Source organism: Podarcis erhardii (genome assembly GCF_964252035.2).
Source record: "Podarcis erhardii genome assembly, chromosome: 10".
Lineage (NCBI taxonomy): Eukaryota > Metazoa > Chordata > Lepidosauria > Squamata > Lacertidae > Podarcis > Podarcis erhardii.
In genome coordinates, this window is record NC_138500.1 from 62,893,819 (window position 1) to 62,918,916 (window position 25,098).

Here is a 25,098-nt window from a genome sequence, read left to right on the forward strand (position 1 = left end):
CTTTTACTAAAAAAACAAAAAACCCAAGATCTTTGGTTCCCCTAGAAATAATAATAATAATAATAATAATAATAATAAAAGCTCCACAACTCTAATTTTCACCCTAGGCTTGTCCCCAAAAAAAGCTCCACAACTTTCAGGTTTTTACTTTTTTGAAATATGGCAACCCTACCAAGGTTGCATCTTTTATCCCCCTATGGGACAGATGCCTCTTCCTGCATTGCACGGGGTTGGACTACTAGATGATCCTCAGCTTCCCTTCCCACTTGCTCCATTCAAGCTCTTAAATGCGCCGTGTATTTAAGCCCTGTGCTTTTTGCCAGTCCCTAAGATGGCCGGGATGCTAGCTCGGCGCCCTTACTTCCGCAGGCGTTTCGGTCAGCTGACGCGTCCGGCCCCGCCCTTGAAGTGGATCACGTGCTCCCCGGGCTGGCTTTGCCTAGAGTGGCCACGTGGGTGCCTTGCGGGTAAGTCCAGTTTCCTCCTCAGTCTGGATCGGGCAGGATTTCTCGTCCTTCCGTCGGATGGGCTTGGCAGGCTTGATCTCGAAGGGAAGGAGGGAAGGAATGGAGAGCAGAAGCGGAAATAAACCAAGAGATCCAATACCCTTTTAAAATGTGGGGGGGTTTTTTTTGGGGGGGGTGGATGGAACAGAAGCAGAAGTAAACGGGGAGATGAGTCGGATCAAAGATCCGATGCCCTTTTAAAATGTGGTTTTTTTACGGGGGGGGCGGCTGGCAAATTGGGCTGTTACTTCCATTTCGATTGTGTGTTTTGTGGTTTTGTATTTTGATTTTATTCTACGACCTCTGGGTCTACAAATGCAATAAATAATAATAAATCGGATTCTTTGGAGGACGTCGTTGATTTGTTGCAGCGGTGCTAGTTGCAATCGAAAGATGCCCTCTGGGTTTCAAGGATCGCCCGCCTCAATCCAGAGTGTGGTGGCATGTTTGCAACATAACAATGCGTGCTTCGCCAGGGAGGCAAGAAAGTCGCATCCCTGTCCCATAAATGCCCCTGCAAGAAAAGCAGTATGGATGTAACCAAGTTGGGGGGCAGGGAGCAGGTATTATGCACAACGAAGGTACAGAAACGCTAAATGCCCTCTATCTTGTATAGGTGAGGCAGATATCCTATAGTGCCTATAATGCTTCTTTTCCAGCTGTTTGTAATAATGGAGGCAGTTAGCTTGCCCAAGGTTAATATTAATTTATGATTTATACCCCGCCCATGTGGCTGAGTTCCCCCAGCCACTCTGGGTGGCTCCCAATCGAGGGTTAAAAACAATACAGCATTAAATATTAAAAACTTCCCTAAACAGGGCTGCCTTCAGATGTCTTTTAAAAATAGGATACAGTGGTACCTGGGGTTAAGTACTTAATTCGTTCCAGAGGTCCGTTCTTAACCTGAAACTGTTCTTAACTTGAAGCACCACTTTAGCTAATGGGGCCTCCTGCTGCTGCTGTGCCACTGGAGCACGATTTCTGTTCTCCTCCTGAAGCAAAGTTCTTAACCCGTGGTACTATTTCTGGGTTAGCGGAGTCTATAACCTGAAGCGTATGTAACCCGAGGTTCCACTGTAGCTGCTTATTTCCATGACATCTGATGGGCGGACATTCCACAGGGCGGGCGCCACTACTGAGAAGGCCCTCTGCCTGGTTCCCTGTAACCTTGCTTCTTGCAGTGAGGGAACTGCCAGAAGGCCCTTGGAGCTGGACCTCAATGTCCGGGCTGGATGATGGGGGTGGAGACGCTCCTTCAGGTATACTGGGCCGAGGCCGTTTAGGGCTTTAAAGGTCAGCCCCAACACTTTGAATTATGCTCGGAAACTGGGAGCCAATGCAGATCTCTCAGGACCGGTGTTATATGGTCCTGGCAGCCACTCCCAGTCCCCAGTCTAGCTGCTGTATTCTGGATTAATTGCAGTTTCCAGGTTATGTGCTGAGTACAAGGTAAAGATAACAACAACAACAATAATAAAAACATAGCATCAAACATTAAAAAAATCTATATGAGCTACAAACAAACCAATAAATCAATAGAAACTGACCTGACTTATAGTGTAACGTTTTCCACAATCAAATTCCAACACCTACTGGACCCAGGCATTTAGGGGGTCTAGCACCCACAAACTCATAACAATACCTTCTATCCAGATAACTAGAAAGGGAACAGAAATGGCTCAGCTCAACATGCTTGCAATGTGAAGCTGTGCTGGTTTAGAACAGCTTGGTGCCCAAACCAGCATCATGGTTATTATTTTTGCCTATGGTGTTTGGCTCTGCAAAGAAATACTGATTTGTCTTTTAACTTTCTCTTTTTTTAAAAAAAAAAATATTTAATTTTACAAGTGTAGAGTTATAACCATACCAAATACATATCCATATTTAGAGATTTCTCTGAATCTCTGGACTCCCCCCCCCCATCCCCTCCAGGGGTCCTATTGTCAACCTTTTCCACTGCACATGGTTTCATAATCCATATTTTATATCTCTCCATATTGTCCATAATGTTTGTTACATTACAAGTGTTATTAGAATCCTGCTAATGTTTTCATCTGCTTACAGTGGCCTCCTAAATTTTCCCATTCTTTCTTGAAGTTTTTGTCTTGTTGGTTCCTGAGCTTCCGGTCACTTTTGCCCTTTCAGCGTTGTCTAACAGCTTGGTTTGCCATTCCTCTCTGGTCAGGACTTTATCTTCTTTCCGTCTCTGGGCTAGTAGCATCCGTGCAGCTGTTGTTGCATATGTACAAAGGCTTTTGTCTTTGTGATGCCGGTACCTACAATTCCTAATAAAAGAAGCTTCTGGGGTTTTTGTAAAATAAAGGTTATTTCAAACATTTTTTTCAATTCATTATAGATCATTTCCCAGAATGCTTTTGTTACCTTATACAATCACCACATATAGTAGAAGGTGCCTTCTTTTTCTTTACATTTCCCTCAGGTATTTGTACCTGTCTTATACATTTTTGCTAACAACTTCTTCTTGTTGTTTAGTCGTGTCCGACCGAACAATGGGAGCTCACCCCGTTGTGGGGATTCGAACTGCCGACCTTCTGATCGGCAAGTCCTAGGCTCTGTGGTTTAATCCACAGCGCCACCCGCACCACCCCCTTCTCCTTAGGACACTCCTATTTTCCTTGGAGAAATGTTGGAGGGTATGGAGATATCCAACTCCCAATTCAATGAGATAAGTAACTATGTTGTTGTTGTTTAGTTGTTTAGTCGTGTCCGACTCTTCATGACCCCATGGACCAGAGCACACCAGGCACTCCTGTCTTCCACTGCCTCCCGCAGTTTAGTCAAATTCATGCTGGTAGCTTCGAGAACACTGTCCAACCATCTCGTCCTCTGTCGTCCCCTTCTTGTGCCCTCCATCTTTCCCAATATCAGGGTCTTTTCCACGGAGTCTTCTTATGAGGTGGCCAAAGTATTGGAGTCTCAGCTTCACGATCTGTCCTTCCAGTGAGCACTCAGGGCTGATTTCCTTAAGAATGGATAGGTTTGATCTTCTTGCAGTCCATGGGACTCTCAAGAGTCTCCTCCAGCACCATAATTCAAAAACATCAATTCTTCAGCAATCAGCCTTCTTTATGGTCCAGCTCTCACTTCCGTACATCACTACTGGGAAAACCATAGCTTAACTGTACAGACCTTTGTCGGCAAGCTGATGTCTCTGCTTTTTAAGATGCTGTCTAGGTTTGTCATTGCTTTTCTCCCAAGGAAGCAGGCATCTTTTAATTTCGTGACTGCTGTCACCAGCAGTGTGCAGTGATCATTACTAGAAGCCAAATACCACCGGTACATCATTTCCATGTCTTTTCACTTTCGATCTCACGCTATAATCATGTGCAGGTGGATGTTTTGTATCCGGCATGGCTGAGAAGAGATCTTCGGGAGGACAGCAGCTTCTGTTGCTGTTGATCATCGCCGTGGCCTTTGTGCACCTAGCAGTCTGCCCGTTTGCAAAAGTGGAAGAGAGCTTCAATCTTCAGGCCATCCACGACATCCTTTGGCACAAACTGGACTTCGACAAGGTGAACAGGATGATACTCAGGGAGGGTTCCTCTTCCGAAACCTTCCTCCATTTACGATTGGTGTCCTGCTGAGTTGCTAGGTTCATGGGATGAAAGGGCGGACTTCAGGCAACCAAGCAGAAGTTTTAACACTTTCCGTTTTTAGCCTCTGGGTTTCGATGGACGTGGTAGAACGGAAACAAACACCCATTGTTTGAGGGAGTCGAAAGAGGAGCACCATTATGTTTTTTCTCTTGGGGTGAGATTTGAGATTAAGCACTTGATTCTCATCCCATGTTCAGAGGCATGGATGAAAAAAGAAGCCGTATTTATGCCCCTCTAGAGAGGAAAGGACGCGGGTGGCGCTGTGGGTTACCACAGAGCCTAGGACTTGCCGATCAGAAAGTCGGCGGTTCGAATCTCCGCAACGGGGTGAGCTCCCATTGCTCGGTCCCTGCTCCTACCAACCTAGCAGTTCGAAAGCACGTCAAGTGCAAGTAGATAAATAGGTACCGCTCTGACGGGAAGGTAAACGGCGTTTCCGTGCGCTGCTCTGGTTTGCCAGAAGCAGCTTAGTCATGCTGGCCACATGACCCGGAAGCTGTATGCCGGCTCCCTCGGCCAATAAAGCAAGATGAGCACCGCAACCCCAGTGTCGGTCACGACTGGACCTAATGGTTAGAGGTCCCTTTACCTTTACCTTTAGAGAGGAAAATGTTTTATCAGTTTATTATTCCCTGCGCAGATGACGAAGTAAAGGCTGTTCCACATCTGCTAAGCCAAAATATTTGGATTGTATTCAGTACAAGTCTGATCCCCACATATGTATAGATAGGAATTGGAGTCTAGCAACAGCAGGAGGACATGGGTGCCTCACCAATATTTTATATACCGTACTTTCCCATCTATAAGATGCCCCCCCCATGTATAAGACACCCCCTATTTGGGGGACTAAAATTTATGTAAATGGGGGAGATGGCACAAAGTTGTTGAGCTTCTTTTTTAAGGAAGGATTACCCAAAAGTTGTTGCCGAGGATTGCAGAGTTGTTGAGCTTTTTTTTAGGGGGGAATGCCAAAAAATTATCACCCACACCCATTGCTATAACCAACTTCCATCTGTTCCCTCACCAGCAGAAACTGCAAATCGCCTGCCCAGTTGCTGCTGCATCGGCCAATCAACACTACCCATTGACGCAGCAACCAACAACACGCACAATAACTGCTGACATCTGCTGCAGCAACCAATCAAACGTCCACCCTATGCACTCCCCATGTATATGACAGCCACAACTTTTTAGCATGATTTCTTAGGGAAAAACCATAGTCTTATACCCTGAAAAGTACAGTAATCCTTCCAGAGGGAACTCTTGGGGAAGTGTACTGTATTAGGTGAATTGCTGCTTCAGGATTAGACTACTTGTCTTTTTAATTACCTCCACAAACACCAGCAAGGCTACTCTAGAGCAAATAGTTTGGAGAGCACATTCCCGTTTATGCAGACCCACCGAATTTAGAACTACCATTGCCATAGAAAATGTGTGCTTTCTGTTTTGTGGGTCATATATTTGTTATTTGCAACATTTGTCGGCTACCTTTCTATAGCCTCTTTGTTTTTCAACGACAGTATGATCATCACGAATTTCCTGGCGTCGTCCCGAGGACGTTCCTTGGCCCATTGTTTGTCGCGCTGCTTTCTAGCCCAGCCGTCTGTGTGCTGTCACTGCTGCAAATGTCCAAGTTTTACTCCCAGCTGATAGGTATGAGATCTGTTGCTCAAGTCAAGAAAGGCCCTTTTCAGGAATGGGGGGCGGGCGCCTCTGTAATAGTCTGCAAACTGTGGATGAGGAAACCATGATCCTGGACTACAGCTCCCATTATCCCTTAGCATGGGCCACACTTACTGGAGCTTCTGGGAGTTGTAGTTCAACAACAATAAGTGGATCGACAATATGAGAACATTTGCAACTTATGAATGGCTGCTTACAGACGCAGACTGGGATAAATATGACAATATTTGGAATGTGTTACACAATATGCAGCAGGCTATTCATATTTACATAAGTATTAGAATAATGTCAAATTCATATCTATGGGTTAGGGTATTTTTTGTATATATTCATATAATGTCCCCCCCCTTTGCACATTTTTGTGCCTTTTTATTTTTCTCTCTTTTCTTTTTCTTTGTATCTCTTTATTTCTTTATAACTGGAAACATTGAATGAGTTATACAAAATGCAGTAGGATATTAATATTTGCATAAGTATTTGGATAATATTATAAAATCTATTTATGGGTAAGGGTATTTTTTGTATATATTCATATATTTTCCCCCCTTTGCACATTTTTGTGCCTTTTTATTTTTCTCTCTTATCTATTTCTTTGGATCACTTTATTTCTTTATAACTGGAAACTTGGAATGAGTTATACTAAATGCAGTAGGCTATTAATATTTACATATTAATATGTAAAAAGGGCCTTCTTGGTAGTGATGCCCGCCTTGTGGAACGCCCTCCCATCAGATGTCAAGGAAATAAACAACCACCTGACCTTTAGAAGACATCTGAAGGCAGCCCTGTTTAGGAAAGTTTTTAATGTTTGATTTTTTAATGTGTTTTAAATATCCTGTTGGAAGCCGCCCAGAGTGGGAGTCCCGGCCAGATGGGCAGGGTATAAGTAATAAATTATTAGTAGTATTAGTATTAGCATTGGGATATTAATACCAATTTTTATTTATGGGTTAGGGTATTTTTTCATATATATTCATTGAATGTTTTTCCCCCAACCTTTACACATTTTTGTGCCTTTTTATTTTTCTTTATTTTCTGTTTCTGTGTATCACTTTTTTTCTTTATAACTGGAAACTTTGAATGAGTTATACAAAATGCAGTAGGCTATTAATATTTACACAAGTATTAGGATAATAATACCAAATTTATATTTATGGGTTAGAGTATTTTTCATATATATTTATATAATTTCCCACCCTGCACATTTTTGTGCCTTTTTATTTTTCTCTCTTTTCTTTTTCTTTGGATCTCTTTATTTCTTTATAACTGGAAACTCCGAAAATAATTGAAACTTGTCAATAAATTATTATTATTATTATTATTAATAAAAATAAATAACACATGGAGGGCCAGAGGCTCCTCACCTCTGCTGCAATCTCTAATGCAGTTAGATTGCCAGAGTAATCTTGTGACGCAGCAGTCGATTCTTCCATTTCTACTACAAATAACATTTGTCCTCCCTCCCCACTTTGTTTTATTTCCATGCAAGTCCGAGGAAGCCTGGGGCTGTGCGTGATTTATGCCTTGTGGCGATTGCACAAAGAAGTGAGAAAGCAGTTCGGTCCGACTGTCTCCACGATGTTCTGTCTCATAACTGCAACGCAATTCCACCTGATGTTCTACTGCACTCGAACGCTCCCCAACGTGTTTGCACTACCCGTCGGTAAGCAGTTTTACCTGCCGTTGCCTTTAGACTGAAATAACTTGCCGCTTGATCAGTAGTTACCGTATTTTTCGCTCTAAAAGATGCACCAGACCACAAGACGCACCTAGTTTTTGGAGGAGGAAAACAAGAAAAAAAATATTCTGAATCTCAGAAGCCAGAACAGCAAGAGGGATCGCTGCGCAGTGAAAGCAGCAATCCCTCTTGCTGTTCTGGCTTCTGGGATAGCTGCGCAGCCTGCATTCACTCCATAGGATGCACACACATTTCCCCTCACTTTTTAGGAGGGAAAAAGTGAGTCTTACAAAGCAAAAAATACGGTAATCCAGAATGGAAAACGAACAAGGTCCCAACCAAAGAAGAATGGCAACTTAAGCTGATGGAATATGCACAGCTTAACATATAACCTAACATATAGAATAAGAGAACAAGAAGAACGTACGTTTAGAGAAGATTGGAAAATGTTTATTGAGTATACGGGGGACGGGCGGGAATTGTGTACATTTGAAAAGGTGGGCAGCATTAAGATAAATTCAACAGTGTAAATAAGTTTTGATGAATGTAATAATGGAATACTGAATGGTTATAGGGCAGGCACGTCCAACTTCCAAGAGACTGTGATCCACTCACAGTATAAAAAGACTGGCTGTGATCTACCCATTGTCATTGCCAGGAGTTGCTGACCTTTTTTTTAGGGGAGGGTTGGCTGAAGTATGCAAAATTAACCATGGAAAGAGAAGAAATTGATATTTTAAGGTTGTTTAAATCAATGTTGTTTTTTTATTTTTTATAATATTTTTTATTAATTTTAACATATAAATTATAAAATGTACCACAAAACTTACCACTTATACAATCTTTTTGGACTTCCATCAGCACCTCTGATGATCCACCGTTTTAACCACTTCTTATTCATTTCTTAACTTTATATTGCCTTTACATCTCTTAACAAATCATCCTCCCCCTTGTCCATTTTTACAATACTTCTAATAATACTCCTCACCAAACTTCTTGCAACCCTACAAACGTCGTATTTTCTTCACAATTACTTTTCAAATAGTCCATAAATTTACTCCAGTCTTCCGTGAATTTCTAGTCTCGCCAGTTTTGAATCCTTCCTGTCAGTTTATCTAATTCTGCATAGTCCATTAATTTCATCCTCCATTCTTCAATTGGCGGTAACTCTTCTTGCTTCCATTTTTGGGCCATTAATATTCTTGCTGCTGTTATTGCATATAAAAAGAGCTTAAATCAGTGTTTTAAATTGTAAAACAGAAAATTTAATGAAAATTATGTTGTTATTTTTAAAACTCTAATCTGGTCACACTTTGACAAATTCTTTTGTTTCTTTGTCAACCAGTTCTACTGGCAGTTACATCCTGGATTCAGCAAAAGCACCGCTCGTTCATCTGTTTCTCGGCATTGGCCATTATTGTCTTCAGATCTGAGCTCTGCATATTCCTGGGTCTTATGCTTCTGATAACCCTATTTAATAAAAGGCTCTCCTTTGTGAAAATGCTGTCCTATAGTGTTCCTGCAGGGGCTCTCTGGCTAGGTAAGTCTTTTCTTGAAGATCCATTTTTCTTTCACATTGCATTTAGCGTTGATGCGTTTCTGTGAAGAACCGGAGGTTGGCTGTGGGTTATTAGTAGCTATTTTTATTTCTGCTTTTGAACAGCCTTCCGAAATGGCTTCATTAATTTTACGGATTGCTTGGCTGGACTCGGAGATCTTTCTAATTACTGTTCTGAAGTATTTTACTGAAATTGTGTTGTTGCTTTATAACGATAAAGGAAACTGCCTCGGGAGAATTGTTTGCTTTGAAAGATTTGAAGCTGAAAAGCAACGATGGCCTAGAAATATTTAACAATTAAAATGCACCTTTGGACTAGTGAAGAAATAACCCCTTTCTAAAAACTAAGTCTTAAACACCTAACATCAAATAGCTATTTTATTTTTTTATATACAATATAGTCTCCAAAGATATTTCAAATCACTTACCATCATATAGTTTTTTTTATACATACATAACGTCTTCTAGACTTCCCACCCCACCTTTCCTGATGTTTATTTTTACTACTCCTTTTTGTTAGCTGTTTTAAAACTTATTATCTAAGCCCTGATATCATTATTTCTTTCAATAATCAGCTGCTTATACAGTGGTACCTTGGGTTACATACCCTTCAGGTTACATATGCTTCAGGTTACAGACTCCGCTAACCCAGAAATAGTACCCCAGGTTAAGAACTTTGCTTCAGGATGAGAACAGAAATTGTGCTCCAGCGGCGTGGCAGCAGCAGGAGGGCCCATTAGCTAAAGCGGTGCTTCAGGTTAAGAACAGTTTCAGGTTAAGTACAGACCTCCTGAACGAATTAAGTACTTAACCCGAGGTACCACTGTATTTCAAATCCTGCCTGCTACTTCAACCCAGTGAAGGTTTTTATTCAACTGTAATTCAGATTGTGTTTTATGTCTATATGGGAAGCAAATTCATTGCTTCAAGTGGGAAAAAGAAAAGAAGAAGTGTTTTCCTTTTCACTTTGGGATTTTGCTTTCTTTTAGGCCTCACCGTAGCCTTGGATTCTATGTTGTGGAGGCAGCTTCTGTGGCCCGAGGGGAAAGTGCTTTGGTATAACACCGTTTTAAATAAAAGTTCCGACTGGGGAGTATCCTTTAATGTGTGGTACAGCATCAGTGAAGTCGGGTATTCTGAGCTGGCATGATTGCCCAGCTGATGCCCTGTGAGTTTCTCTCTCTCTGATTTTTATTGGTTTTACATATAATCACATTACGTAACATCGTACCCTCTTATTTTATCTCTTTGGCTCGACTGATTGAGACTTTCAATTGTGAGTTTCGAGGCCCATGTTGGGCAAAAGATCCCCGCATTGTAGGGGGTTGGACTAGATGACCCCTGGGGTCCCTTTACGATTCTATGCAAACTTTGCCCTTTCACAAAGCTGTGCCATATGGGAACACAGTGGTACTTTGGTTCTCAAACTCAGCCCATCCCAGATGTCCGTTCTAAGGCGCGCTTTCCCAGAGAAAGTAATGCAAAACGGATTAATCCGTTCCAGACTTTTAAAAACAACCCCTTAAACATCAATTCAACATGACTTTTACTATCTAACGAGACCATTGATCCATAAAATGAAAGCAATAATCATCATACTGCACTATAAAATAAATAAGGCAGTATTGTAGATACTGTAGTATTTTCTTTTCTTACCTGCACTGATGATAGTCAGCTTTTATTCATTTCTTCAGCCACACAATCAATCAATCAATTCAATAGCTGAACTGGGATTCCACACAGTCACAAAAACAAATGAACCGAAAAAGCCTCAAAAACAAAAACGCAAAATACAGTGGTGCCCCGCAAGACGAATGCCTCGCAAGACGAAAAACCCGCTAGACGAAAGGGTTTTCCGTTTTTCGAGGCACTTCGCAAGACGAATTTCCCTATGGGCTTGCTTTGCAAGACGAAAACGTCTTGCGAGTTTTTTCCCCTTTCCCCCCCTTTTTCTAAGCCGCTAAGCTGCTAATAGCCGCTAATAGCCGCTAAGCCGCTAATAGCGCTAATCCGCTAAGCCGCTAATAGGGATGCTTCGCAAGACGAAAAAACCGCTAGACAAAGAGAATTGCGGAACGGATTATTTTCGTCTTGCGAGGCACCACTGTAAATAGCAAAAACAAAAGCGCCAAGCTTAATCCGTTCCGGAAGTCCGTTTGAATTCCGAAATGTTTGAAAACTAAGGTGCAGCTTCTGATTGGTGCAGGCGCCCTGGAAACAATAGCCAACAGCCACATTGGACGTTCAGCTTCCGAAAAACGTTCAAAAACTGGAACACATTCTTAGTGTTTCTGTATTCAGCTAAAATAGAACTTTTGTCTTTATTCAGGGCCTGTGAGTACGTAACATGCTTCTTCACTGGAAACATTCCAAAAGGCAGTTTTTAAAAAAATAAAAATCCTTAACTCTTTTTTTGTAGACTTCTCCTTTCCTGTGGTATTTTTATTCAGCCATGCCTCGCGCCCTGGGTTGCAGTATTCTATTCATACCACTAGGTGCAGGAGAGAGGAGGACTCGAATATTACTTCTACCCACTCTTGGCTTTATTTTTCTGTATTCCTTTCTCCCACACAAAGAACTGCGGTTTATTATATACACTTTCCCAATCTTCAATATTGTGGCTGCCAAAGGCTGCTCACGAATGTAAGTTAAGATTTTATTTTTTTAAATCCTTTTGTCCTTTGTTTTATTAGTAATGCATTACTTGCCAGTTTTAGAATACTTTGAGTTGCCTCCTTCCATCAAGGCTCACCTAACAAGGTAAAATTGACCTGAAGGAAGAAAAATGTGTGGATTTATGTTGGCCTAGAAGCCATTCATATCCTCTCTCTCTCTATTTACTCACTGAGCCACCACAACGTGTGGGGTTTTTTTCTGTATTTGAGTTGGATATATTACAGGAAGACAAGATCAGCTACCCCAACGTATGTGTCATTCCCGTCCCCCCAATATTTGAGTTGGATATATTACGGGAAGACAAGATCAGCACCCCTAATGTGGGTTTTTTTCACCCTGTACAGTCTTACCTTGGAAGTCGAACGGAATCCATTCCGGAAGTCCGTTTGACTTCCAAAACATTCGGAAACCAATGCCTGGCTTCTGATTGGCTGCAGGAAGGTCCTGCAGCCAATTGGAAGCCCCGTCAGATGTCTGAGTTCCAAAGAACGTTCGCAAACCAGAATACTCACTTCTGGATTTCAATCATTTGTTTGGGAGCCAAGGCGTTCGACTTCCAAGTTACGACTGTGTTTGAGTTGGATATAATCCACAAAGATCAGCCGCTAAGTCTCGTCTCCTTTTCTCCTTTGCAGTCTAAACAACTACAAGAAGTCTTGCTTGTATAAGTTGGCATCTCTCTTTGTTGCAGTACACCTTCTAGCTAATGCTGTCTACTCGGGAGTATCGCTGTATGTTTCCCACTTCAATTATCCTGGAGGAGTCGCCATGCAGAAACTCCACCAGTTAGTGTCTCCAACGGCAGGTGCGTGAAGCCGAGATGAAACTTAAGGAGGAGACTTTTGGGCTCGGGTCCTGTGACAGTCCGGGGGGGGCGTCGTTTATGCGTTTGCAGATGCATTGCTCGGCTTCGGGAAGCTGTTTTGAGGAGGCAGCTCGGAATGGAGAAGCGACTGTCCTATGTTCACTGCATATGTCCAATACACCGCAATGCCACTGTGGCTGGGCAGCGCCAGGTTCTCAACACTGCGATGTATCGCCAGCCAAATGTTGTGATACGGTGATACATTGTGATGTTGACAAGCTGGTGAAGAAACGAGCTGTGTCGGGTCTGGTTCTGCAAGGCAATGTGTTAGGGACCATGTTGAGGAGGGTCCCCTCCTCCTAATCCTGATCCTGAATCTTCTCAGGAGCAGGAGGACAGTATAATAATAATAATAATAATAATAATAATAATAATAATAATAATAATATAATAATAATAATAATAATAATAATAATAATAAAATAAAAATAAAAAATAAAAATAAATAAATTTATTTATTTATTATTTATACTCCGCCCATCTGGCTCGGTTTCCCCAACCACTCTGGGCGGCTTATTGGAATTGGAAGAGTGGTTTGCAGAGGGGCATAGTTCAGAAGGCAGAAGCTGGGAAATACTGGATGGGGAAGAGCTAGCAGAAGAAACAGTAGGAGAGAGAGAGAGTTAACAGATTCACAGTCTCTGGGCAACACCCACCCCCCTTCCCCAAAGTCCTGGAGAGCTCAGAAAGTGTCACAAAAGAAAACACAGAGGCTCCAAGCTCAGATTACAAGACGTAGGAATGACGTACAGTGGTACCTCAGGTTACGTATGCTTCAGGTTACATACGCTTCAGGTTACAGACTCTGCTAACCCAGAAATAGTGCTTCAGGTTAAGAACTTTGCTTCAGGATGAGAACAGAAATCGTGCTCCGGCGGCACGGCAGCAGCAGGAGGCCCCATTAGCTAAAGAGGTACCTCAGGTTAAGAACAGTTTCAGATTAAGTACGGACCTCCGGAACGAATTAAGTACTTAACCCGAGGTACCACTGTACATTAATTGGGACGGAGCAGGGAGTGACCTTAATTAGGAGCACTGCCATTCTGATTAGATGCTTTCTTTTGTCCTTCCCTGTGTCTATTAAAGAAGCTAACTAGTAAGAATTCCCTTTCATTTGATCGGCCATGGGGGAGGAAAGTGATTCCCTGAAGCCTGACACAATGCAGTGAGACCACCTCTGATCCCTCAGCGGGAGTGACGGCAAAGTCACACCAGTGCCTTGTGGGGCCCGGCCCAAGGCGGCTTGTTCTTCTGCACACATCAGAGCGAGTCCCTCCCAACACCTGGCACACCAAGGGGAAAAGGAGCTCCGTCGACTCTGGCACCTTGCGGCCAGTGTGGTGTAGTGGTTAAGAGCGGTAGATTCGTAATCTGGTGAACCGGGTTCACGTCTTCGCTCCTCCACATGCAGCTGCTGGGTGACCTTGGGCTAGTCACACTTCTCTGAAGTCTCTCAGCCCCACTCACCTCACAGAGTGTTTGTTGTGGGGGAGGAAGGGAAAGGAGAATGTTAGCCGCTTTGAGACTCCTTCGGGTAGTGATAAAGCGGGATATCAAATCCAAACTCCTCTTCTTCTTCTACTCTCAGTTTGAAGAGCAGAGCATGGTGGCGCCTAAATCTGGTGGCATATCGTGGGTGAACGGCGGCACCTCTCCTGACTCGGGAATGGCGGCAGTTTCACCTGTGATACACCGCCGGGCAAAGACGCCATCACACTCTGGCCCTCAAACCGGCCCCGGGCGATGTATCGATGCCTTGCCCAGGCCCAGATACCACTTTGAGGTCACGGTTTCTCCCAAATAATTATGGGAGTTGTCGTTTGTTAAAGGTGCCGAGAGCTGTTAGGAGACCACTGTTGCCCTCCCGGAGCTACGGTTCCCAAAAATGGTTTTAAAAAGATCCTCTTCACTAGGAACTCGTGAGGACCGTAGCTCTGGGAGGGGAATGACATCACAGTGAGGGGGATGACATCATAGTGCTTAAAGTGTGGCCAGTGGCTGAGGGAAAGGTTAAGTAGCCACCTATTAATTCACTGATTTAAATTCCCTGGGCGGCAGGTAGATTCAGTGGCAGATCTTGAGTAGCAGGTCAGCAAACACTCCTGGCTCTCAGTTGCTCATCCGATGTGGTGCTCTCTAGATATCGCTGGTCCATCTGTCCCAGACAGCACAGCCAATGTTTAGAGTTGATGGGAGTTAGGGTCCAGCATTTCAGGGGGCAGCACGTTGGTCACCGCCAGCTTAAGAGCAGCAGCGACAATAAAGTCCCCCCCCCCCAACAAAATAACATAAAATAGGTTGACGAAATAAAGAAAGCTTGGAGGAGAGAGGAAATCGGAAATGGATTTCTGCAGATAGGGACTCTGAGCTTGATTCTGGTACTGGAAAGTAATCAGAGGTACCATGTTCTAAATAATAATAATAATAATAATAATAATAATAATAATAATAATAATAATTTATACCCCGCCCATCCATCTGGCTGGGTTTCCCCAGCCACTCTGGGTGGCTTTCAACAAACTATTAAAATACAGATGTCCATTAAACATTAAAAGCTTCCCTAAACAGGGCTGCCTTCAGATGTCTTCTAAAAGTCTGGTAGTTTTTTTTCTCATTGACATCTGCTGGGAGGGCGTTCCACAGGGCGGGTGCCACTACCGAGAAGGCCCTCTGCCTGGTTCCCTGTAACCTCACTTCTCGTAGTGAGGGAACCGCAAGAAGGCCCTCGGAGCTGGACCTCAGCGTCCGGGCTGAACGATGGGGGAGGAGATGCTCCTTCAGGTATACTGGGCCGAGGCCATTTAGGGCTTTAAAGGTCAGCACCAACACTTTGAATTGTGCTCGGAAACATACTGGGAGCCAGTGTAATTCCAAGTATATGTCCATTATTTTACACCAGGCTCCAACTGGCGGATAACACACGGGGTTTTACTAAAAAGCATGTAAATTCTCCCTACCCCAGTGTTGATTAAGTTTTACTTCTTCCCTTCAAGTGTTTCTGTCTTGAGCTCCTGTTTATTTAGAAGCACTGTTTCGTTCTCTCCTCAGATGTTTCCGTCCATATCGATGCAGCTGCAGCGCAGACCGGAGTGTCTCGGTTTTTAGAAGTGAATTCGCATTGGAAGTAAGATTTTTTTAATATAATAATAATTTTTATTAGTTTTCCATTACAGTCCAGTAATAGCCTCATTATAACTATACCAATTTATAATACAATTATTAATACCATTTGTTCAAACTCCGAATTGTATAATTTAGATAAAGTGTTGCACGACAACTGATATTCCTGCATTGCAGGGGGTTGGACTAGATGACCCCTGGGGTCCCTTCCAACCCTACAATTCTAGGATTCTATTATTTTATCATTAATATTAAACAATTTATTTATTTATGCTTTTCAAGTTTATACATTTCATTAATTTTACAGTCATTTTGACATTTCAAGATTTCCTTTGCCTCTTTCTGCACTTCCTTAAATTTGTTTATCGTACCTTCTGTATATCCAAATTAACTGAATTTACTCATTTATCCATCTTCTTTAAATATATACTCTTATAAAACTGCAGGTTATTACCATAATCCTGCCAATGTTTTTATCTGTTTATAATTTATCGGTAAATATTCAATAATCCGTTTCCGTTCCTTTGTAAAAAAAATATATATGAAAATGTTATCTTGATTTCTTATTCTTCTTAATACGAATAAGAACTAGGATTCTATTCTAGATGCAGTTTTGGCTTTTGACGCAGTCTGCAAATAGAGTAAAGTTGTGGGCTTGCTATATTCACAAAGGAATCTTCCCATTTCCCATTAATGGAAATCTAGGCAAATCTTTTTCCCAAACTGGGCAGCGCTTCGCCTTCAGAACTGCCTAAATTCAGTTAAATGGATGTCAGCACGATTAAGATGTGTGTGAGAAGCCTCGGCCCTTCGGCAGGAGCCTGTGTTTCAGCTCTGAGCACCTACATAAACTCAGTGACTCATATAGGCCACCTGAGCTGCCTTTTCATCGCTGTGCCTCAAATCTGCCTCAAGAAAAATGGCTGGCGGCTGATTGTCTTCCTCCGGTGACTGACGGCACATCAGCTTGACAGACATGCTAACACAAGGCAGGCTCTCTATCATCTGGGCAAAACCAGGATGAAAGGAAAGGGGGTGAATAATAGTGCTTGGCAGAGCTTGCGCCTTAATGACAGCTTCTTCAGTAGCCAGGGGCAAAGTATTACTCGAGGAGCCAGCCAGGTGTTTGGTTTTCTCCTGCAAGCATCCCATACTTACTGTTTCAATTAGCAGCTAGCTTAGATTATGTGCAGCTGGCAACTGCAACCCAATTTATGAGGGCGGGAGCATCTGCCCAGTGACGGGCCAGGTTCCTCAAACAAAAAAGTCTGCACTGTTTTGCACAAGACTTGTTCTGCATAGTTAGGGATGGAGGGAGATTATTCTGAGGAGCAGACTGCCCTGTTGTTGTTCTTTTCTGCCGGATCTTGGCCAACCTGGTGCCTCTTAGATATTTTGGGCTGCAGATCCTGTAGTTCAGATAGGCTGCGCTGCTAACACAGGGCTGAAGACATTAATGGGTGCGATTAACTGGAGCCAGCCAGCCTGGCTATTCCCTTAGCTCCCCGGGTGTCTATGCACAGCCTACCTTTCCCTGATGCCGGAGGAAGCCAAGCGAGTGTTGCAGAGCTGATGCACAAGGGTGAAAAAGTAGGGGAACAATCAGAACAATTTGTCACCCCTTGCTAGCGAGGAAGAGTCATAGTGGTCTGCTACAGAAGTTTGCGTCGCCTTCTGTGCGGTTTGTGAGAAGAGCCAGGGTGGCGTAACTGTTAGAGTGCCAGACTAGGACCTTGGGAGAGGAGGGTTCAAATCCCCAATCAGAGAGTGAAGCCCTCTGGGTGTCCTTAGGCCAGTTGCCATCTCTTAGCCTAACCTGGGACGCGGGTGGCGCTGTGGTCTAAACCACTGAGCCCCTTGGGCTTGCCGATCAGAAGGTCGGCGGTTCGAATCTGGACAACAAGGTGTGCTCTTGTTGCTCTGTCCCAGCTCCTGCCGACCTATCAGTTCGAAAGCACACTAGCGCAAGTAGATAAATAGGTACTGTTACAGCGGGAAGGTAAATGGCATTTCTGCGTGCTCTGGCTTCCATCATGGTGTCCTGTTGCGTCAGAAGCGGTTTAGTCATGCTGGCCACATGACATGGAAAGCTGTCTGTGGACAAACGCCGGCTGCCTTGGCCTGAAAGCGAGATGAGCACCAGAACCCCATAGTCGCCTTTGACTGGACTTAACCGTCCAGGGTTCCTTTTACGTTTTTTCATCTCACTGGGTTGTTGTGAAGATGAAATATTGGGGGGGGTGGACGGTTAAGTCCAGCTTTCCAGGTCATGTGGCCAGCATAACTAAACCACTTCTGGCGCAATGGAACACCATGATGGAAACCAGAGCGCATGGAAACGCCGTTTACCTTCCTGCCGGAGCAGTACCTATTTACTTGCACTGGCATGCTTTCGAACTGCTAGGTTGGCAGGAGCTGGGACAGAGCAATGGGACCTCACCCTGTCACGGGGATTCAAACCTCTGACCTTCCGATCCGCAAGCCCAAGAGGCTCAGTGGTTTAGACTCCAAGTTAAAAAGGTAAAGGTACCCTTGCCCGTACGGGCCATCTTGACAGACTCTAGGGTTGTGCGCCCATCTCACTTAAGAGGCCGGGAGCCAGCGCTGTCCGCAGACACTTCCGGGTCACGTGGCCAGCGTGACGAAGCTGCTCTGGTGAACCGGCACCAGAGCAGCACACGGAAACGGCGTTTACCTCCCCGCTATAAAGCAGTACCTATTTATCTACTTGCTCTTTGATGTGCTTTCGAACTGCTAGGTTGGCAGGAGCAGGGACCGAGCAACGGGAGCTCACCCAGTCGCGGGGATTCGAACCGCCGACCATGCGATCTGCAAGTCCTAGGCGCTGAGGTTTTACCCACAGCGCCACCCGCGTCCTAGACTCCAAGTTAGGTGTGTATAAAGTAGCGACCTGCACTGACCATAAGGCATTGTGTCTAAAATAAGGCAGGGCTCAATGCTGCATAGGAATCACATCCGCTGAACTTGAAATCATTGTCCTAATCTCAGATGCTTTGGCATAGACCAAGACTGATGGAAGGGATGCAGTTCTATTTGTTATTCACAAACCTCAAGTCTGATTTAGCATTAAGGGCAGGTTCCAGTTTTTAATTTTTAAAAAAGAATAAAGATATCAAACGCTCTTTACATCTTGGCCGTAGACACAGTTTGCAAATGAGGTAGACTTAATGAGATGTTTACTGGACCAGTATTTTATGTGCACATCATGTTCTCCGTTCTGTCTGGAAAATGTGGCTAAATCGCCTGAAGCATCCCCAAAGAAACTTGTATCAATTTTAATGCCTCTCTCTGGGGCATTGTTAATAGCAAAGGGAAGTACATGTTTTTTAGGATTTGGGGAGGTGAATAAGACGTGCAGCTTTTTGCAATTGGAATACAGTGGTGCCCTGCAGGACGAATGCCTCGCAAGACGGAAAACTCGCTAGACGAAAGAGTTTTCCGTTTTGGAGGTGCTTCGCAAAAGGAATTTCCTATGGGCTTGCTTCGCAAGACAAAAATGTCTTGCGAGTTCCTGCGGGTTTTTCCCCCCTTCCCCCCCCTTTTTCTAAGCCGCTAAGCTGCTTATCCGCTAAGCCGATAAGCCGCTAAAAGCCGCTAAACCGCTAATAGCGCTAAGCCGTCAATGGGCTTGCTTCGCAAGACAAAAAAACCGCTAGACGAAGAGACTCGCGGAATGGATTCTTTTTGTCTTGTGAGGCACCACTGTAGTGGGCAGCGCTGCATTTAGTCAATGCACACAGGCATTCTGCCATCGCTACAAGTTGGGCAGCTGTGCCCTGTTGCTGCTTTAACCCCACAGAAAAGGCTTGATGCCCCCTATCACAGGCTCGCCGTAGTGTAGCACCTTCCTCTCCTGCTTGGCAGCCCATTCCAGTCATGTTTCAATGTGGCATTCCGACCTATGCCCACTTTGTCCTACACAGTTGATTTGGGTACAGTGATACTCGGGTTAAGAACTTAATTCGTTCTGGAGGTCCGTTCTTAACCTGAAACTGTTCTTAACCTGAGGTACCACTTTAGCTAATGGGGCCTCCTGCTGCTGCGACGCCGGAGCACGATTTCTGTTCTCATCCTGAAGCAAAGTTCTTAACCCGAGGTACTATTTCTGGGTTAGCAGAGTCTGTAACCTGAAGCGTATGTAACCTGAAGCAACTGTAACCCGAGGTACCGCTGTATTCGTGACATCTATGCTAGATACTCTTTGGGGTAGATAGTGACAGATTTCAGTGTCTGCAGGTCTAATGTTGCACCTCTCCTTTCTGCAACAGCTGCCACGATCCTTTATTTTTTTTAATGAAATGAAGTGCAAATAAGTGCCTGTGCTATTCACTTACAAAACAGTAGGACGATGGGATAGGCAAAACAGCCTAGTTTTAAAAAATTGCCCGAGTTTGGCATTTTTTAAAAAAACTCTTCCTTGCTCCCTAGAACATCATAGATAACCTCCCATGTTTCTTTCCGCACTGTTCTATTTATGGCCCAGGAGTTGAATGTGGGCCGCAGACCTATCTTCTCCTGGGCAAACTGCCTAGGCTACTCTGTCTCTCAGACTGTGCTCTGCCCCCTTCTGTAGTCATTTTTGAGGGACTGGAATGTGACCTTGAACGATGATGCCTCTCTCTTGCCCGGAAAAAGGATGGGGAGTTGTGCGTGTGAAGGTTGTCCTTATATGAATGTGGCTCTCGAATAACATGCTGTTATTCTTTGAAGGACAACTAACTTGAAAATGATTTACCGATGGTATTTAACTTCAAGTAGACTTGCTAAGGGGACGCGGGTGGCGCTGTGGGTTAAAACCACAGAGCCTAGGGCTTGCCGATCAGAAGGTCGGCGGTTCGAATTCCCGCGACGGGCTGAGCTCCTGTTGCTCGGTCCCTGCTCCTGCCAACCTAGCAGTTCAAAAGCACCTCAAAGTGCAAGTAGATAAATAGGTACCGCTCTGGCGGGAAGGTAAACGGCGTTTTCGTGCACTGCTCTGGTTCGCCAGAAGCGGCTTAGTCATGCTGGCCACATGACCCGGAAGCAGACCCGGCTCCCTTGGCCAATAAAGCGAGATGAGCGCTGCAACCCCAGAGTCGGTCACGACTGGACCTAATGGTCAGGGGTCCCTTTACCTTTACCTTTAGACTTGCTAAGATGTATAAAGACTGAATCAGATAGGTGCTGGAGATGCAAAGAGGTGGAGGGAATGTTCTTTCATATGTGGTAGGCTTGTAAAAGGGTAAAAGTGTATTGGGAAATGTTCCATAATGATTTGAAAAAAAATGTTTAAAAGTACTTTCCCCAAAAAACCCAGAGTCCTTTCTGTTGGGGATAATTCAGACTGAAATTCCCAGGTTTCAAAAACGGTTATTTATGTATGCCACTACTGCAACCTTTTATTTTATTAACCCAAAAATGGAAAACGAGCGAGGTCCCAACCAGAGTGGCAACTTAAACTGATGGAATATGCGCAGCTTGTGGACCTAACATATAGAATATGAGAACAGGAAGATCAAACATTTAGAGAAGATTGGAAAACGCTTATTGAATATATGGGGAATAACTGTGTACAGCTGAAAACGCTGGCAGCATTAAGATAAATTCAACAGTGTAAATAAGTTTTGATGGATGTTATAATGGAATGCTGAATGGTATAGTTTCTGTAAAATATGCAAGGATTTATGATATGCAAAATGAACTGTGGAAAGAGAAGAAAGGAAGTCATTTATAGTTTAGGGATGTAAAAATGAGTAAAACAGAAAATTTAATAAAAGTTGTATGCAAGAAATAGCGAAAGAGAGAAAATGTGGCTCTGGAGCCCCACCACAACCCAAATCCTTCCACGCTGGAACAGTCTCAACCATTTCCCCCGCTTAAATTCCGCAGATCGTTGTGAACGCTCTAGAAGCAACTCACGAGCCTTTGCAAACCAAGGAGCAGAGGCTGGCAAAACCGGCACAGTTCCATCGGCGCAGACATCACAAGACACTCATGCGCATTATTAACTGCACTCCCTCCCACTCTTGGCATCAGCCATTGGTTTTCTTCATGCATGCTTGGAGGAAACCGATTACTGGGATCCATTCCGGCCTAGCTTCAGGCTTGGTGATGGCACTCAAACTGCCTTGGCACCCCCGGGTGGAGGATATTTGTCAGGAAGGAGATGGAGGGAGAACCACTCTGCTCGTTCAGTTGGATCTCTGGGCAGCTGTTGATACTGTGGACCATAGTGTCCTTCTGGAGCATCTCAGGGAGGTGGAAGTAGAGGACTACTACTACCAGGGCTGCTTCATTCTGATGGTGCAGATGAAATATCATGGGTAGAATTCTACGGGATGTGGTGCCAAAAACAGTCAAGATCCAAGGATCCCCCAGGCAGGAACCTCCAGATGGTGGAGACGTCATGCACCATCCTGGTGCCCGAACGTCTTCACTTGGTTGCAAGAGGCCAATACCCAGGTGCAAAATGCGCCTGGCAAATTTTGAACACTGCCCTCCTGATGTTGTTGCCTAGCATTATTATTCCTCACCATGGCAGCAGAGAGTAATGTGAATTACGAGTCCAGGGCCACAAGCTGTGTGGCATGCACAATTTTTATTGTTGGGTTTTAAAGTTGGGTATAGGGGACACGGGTGGCACTGTGGGTTAAACCACAGAGCCTAGGACTTGCCGATCAGAAGGTCGGTGGTTCGAATCCCCGCGATGGGGTGAGCTCCAGTTGTTCGGTCCCAGCTCCTGCCAACCTAGCAGTTCGAAAGCACGTCAAAGTGCAAGTAGATAAGTAGGTACCACTCTGGCGGGAAGGTAAACGGCGTTTCCATGCGCTGCTCTGGTTCGCCAGAAGCGGCTTAGTCATGCTGGCCACATGACCCAGAAGCTGTAAGCTGGCTCCCTCAGCCAATAAAGCGAGATGAGCGCCGCAATCCCAGAATCGGTCACGACTGGACCTGATGGTCAGGGGTCCCTTTACCTTTACTAAAGTTGGGTATAGTGCAGGAATAGTTGTTGCAGTAGCCCTAGGTCGGCAACCTTTTTTGTGCCTGCAGGTTTTTTGAGTGAGTGCCATGGGCCGTGGAGGTCAGATCCAGTAGAATTAACCTGAGCTTTGACAAGCACATAGAGCTGAAAGAGGAAGTGGCAAAGAGTGTCCTTCTTCTGACTTCCTATGAAGGACTTGCTCACAAATTTATTGACAGCTGCATGAATTATGATAGCTAGGAAGTGGAAGGGGCAAGGTGAATATAAAATGGAAGAATGGCATAAAAAGGTGTGGGATATAACTATTAATGATAAATTAATATGTGCCATTAAGGTAAGACGGGGAATATGCAGGAGAAATTATTCTGAGGAGATATGGAGGGTGTTTGTACAATGCGTACTGTTAAAACGGAAAGGGGTCAAACCATCGCAAGAGGTGTTGAAATTTTGGGAGATTAGGGAGTTACCATGGAATGGTCTCGGTGGTGGGGCGCATTTTCTTAATTCTTATTTACTTATGATTATTACTTCGTTGGGACATGGGTGACGCTGTGGGTTAAACCACAGAGCCTAGGACTTGCCAATCAGAAGGTTGGCGGTTCAAATCCCCGCGACGGGGTGAGCTCCCGTTGCTCGGTCCCAGCTCCTGCCAACCTAGCAGTTCGAAAGCTCATCAAAGTGCAAGTAGATAAATAGGTACCTCTCTGGTGGGAAGGTAAACGGTGTTTCCATGCACTGCTCTAGTTCGCCAGAAGCGGCTTAGTCATGCTGGCCACATGACCCAGAAGCTGTCTGCGGACAAATGCCGGCTCCCTCGGCCAATAAAGCGAGATGAGCGCCGCAACCCCAGAGTCGGCCACGACTGGACCTAATGGTCAGGGGTCCCTTTACCTTTTTATTGCTTTGTTAAAATAAAATTACAATTAAAAAAGAATGTTTAAAATGTAAATACATATAAAATATAAATAAAAGAATGAATAGAAGCAAAAAAAAGAAAAGGGGACAGCATGTGATGATGATAATAATGATAATGATAATAATAATAATAATAATAATAATAATAATAATAATAATAATAATATAATTTTATTATGCTCCCACTACTATGCCTTGCTTATTTCCAGACTGGTCTTACTTTTGAAAAGAAAAAGAAAAACTTATAGCAGTTTCTTATTGCTTGTTCCCTTAACAGGTATGACAAATGGGAAGACCTCATGCCAGGTGACCCACTCATGTTTTCTTACACACATATACTTATGGAGATGAACCCTGTTCACTTGTCACATTACGAGAAGACTCACCGAGTGCTGGCGCACATACATGGGACCAGTGGGATCAGATTGAATTTTACTGCGCTGCCTCCTTTTTCTTTGAACTTGAAATCCAAATTAGTATTGTTGGAAAAGTTCCCTACGTCGGCCGGGACGTAATTTTGCAAACAAGTGCCGCATACGTTTGCCAGAGAAGTGATGTTGCGCCAGTTGCAAACTGGAACGCAGTGGCAGTGGAAGATTGGGAGAAACCCCCCTCCCCCCGCTCCCCTTTCTTGCGAGAGGATCGCATAGACATGCATTTATATGTCAATATATATGGCACATTCTATATGTATTTCCACACAACTAAAACCTGATACCAAAAAATAAATAAATCGTGCAGACAGTTGTTTATTGTGTGTCCCAGAAAGATGTGATGCACACTTTGAAACATCTGACAGATGTGTCGTGTTTTATGTTATTTCTTGTGCGTTTACGTAAATGTGAACGGTAAAAAACTGTGTGTGTCCGTCCCCCATCCCCCACCTTCCACAGCTAACTGCTAGGTAAAAACCTTTGTTGTTGTTGTTGTTAATAATTATTTATTTATTTATTTATTTATTTATTTATTTATTGTTTATACCCCGCCCATCTGGCTGGGCTTCCCCATCCACTCTGGGCGGCTTCAAAAAAAATATTAAAATACTGTAATACATCAAACACTAAAGGCTTCCCTAAACAGGGCTGCCTTCAGATGTCTTCTAAAAGTCTAGTAGTTGTTGTTCTCTTTGACATCTGGTGGGAGGGCGGCACTACCAAGAAGGCCCTCTGCCTGGTTCCCTCTAACTTGGCTTCTCGCAGTGAGGGAACCACCAGAAGGCCCTCGGTGCTGGACCTCAGTGTCAGGGTAGAATGATGGGAGTGGAGACTCTCCTTCAGATATACTGGACCGAGGCCGTTTAGGGCTTTAAAGGTCAGCACCAACACTTTGAATTGTGCTCGGAAATGTACAGGGAGGCAATATAGGTCTTTCAAGACCGGTGTTATATGGTCTCGGCGGCCGCTCCCAGTCACCAGTCTAGCTGCCGCATTCTGGATTAGTTGTACAGTGGTGCCCCGCAAGACGAATGCCTCGCTAAACGAAAAACCCGCAAGACGAA

General features: G+C 44.1%; 1 protein-coding gene across 2 annotated transcripts; it reads left to right on the forward strand.

Annotated features, from left to right (window-relative positions):
• The first annotated feature begins 399 nt into the window (after nucleotides 1-399).
• On the forward strand, nucleotides 400-24,393 carry ALG12 (ALG12 alpha-1,6-mannosyltransferase). 2 transcript variants are annotated; one of them, XM_081878024.1, is made up of 10 exons: nucleotides 400-467; nucleotides 3,858-4,039; nucleotides 5,644-5,776; nucleotides 7,296-7,469; nucleotides 8,830-9,024; nucleotides 10,032-10,135; nucleotides 11,462-11,685; nucleotides 12,354-12,523; nucleotides 15,632-15,707; nucleotides 23,878-24,393. In XM_081878024.1, exons 2-10 carry the CDS (start codon nucleotides 3,878-3,880, stop codon nucleotides 24,113-24,115), a joined length of 1,476 nt encoding a protein of 491 aa, XP_081734150.1. In that variant the 5' UTR covers nucleotides 400-467; nucleotides 3,858-3,877; the 3' UTR covers nucleotides 24,116-24,393. The 2 variants fall into 2 exon arrangements, with proteins under 2 accessions (XP_081734150.1, XP_081734151.1); XM_081878025.1 differs by lacking the exon at nucleotides 3,858-4,039 and having other exon boundaries at nucleotides 425-467.
• Nucleotides 24,394-25,098: the final 705 nt, after the last annotated feature.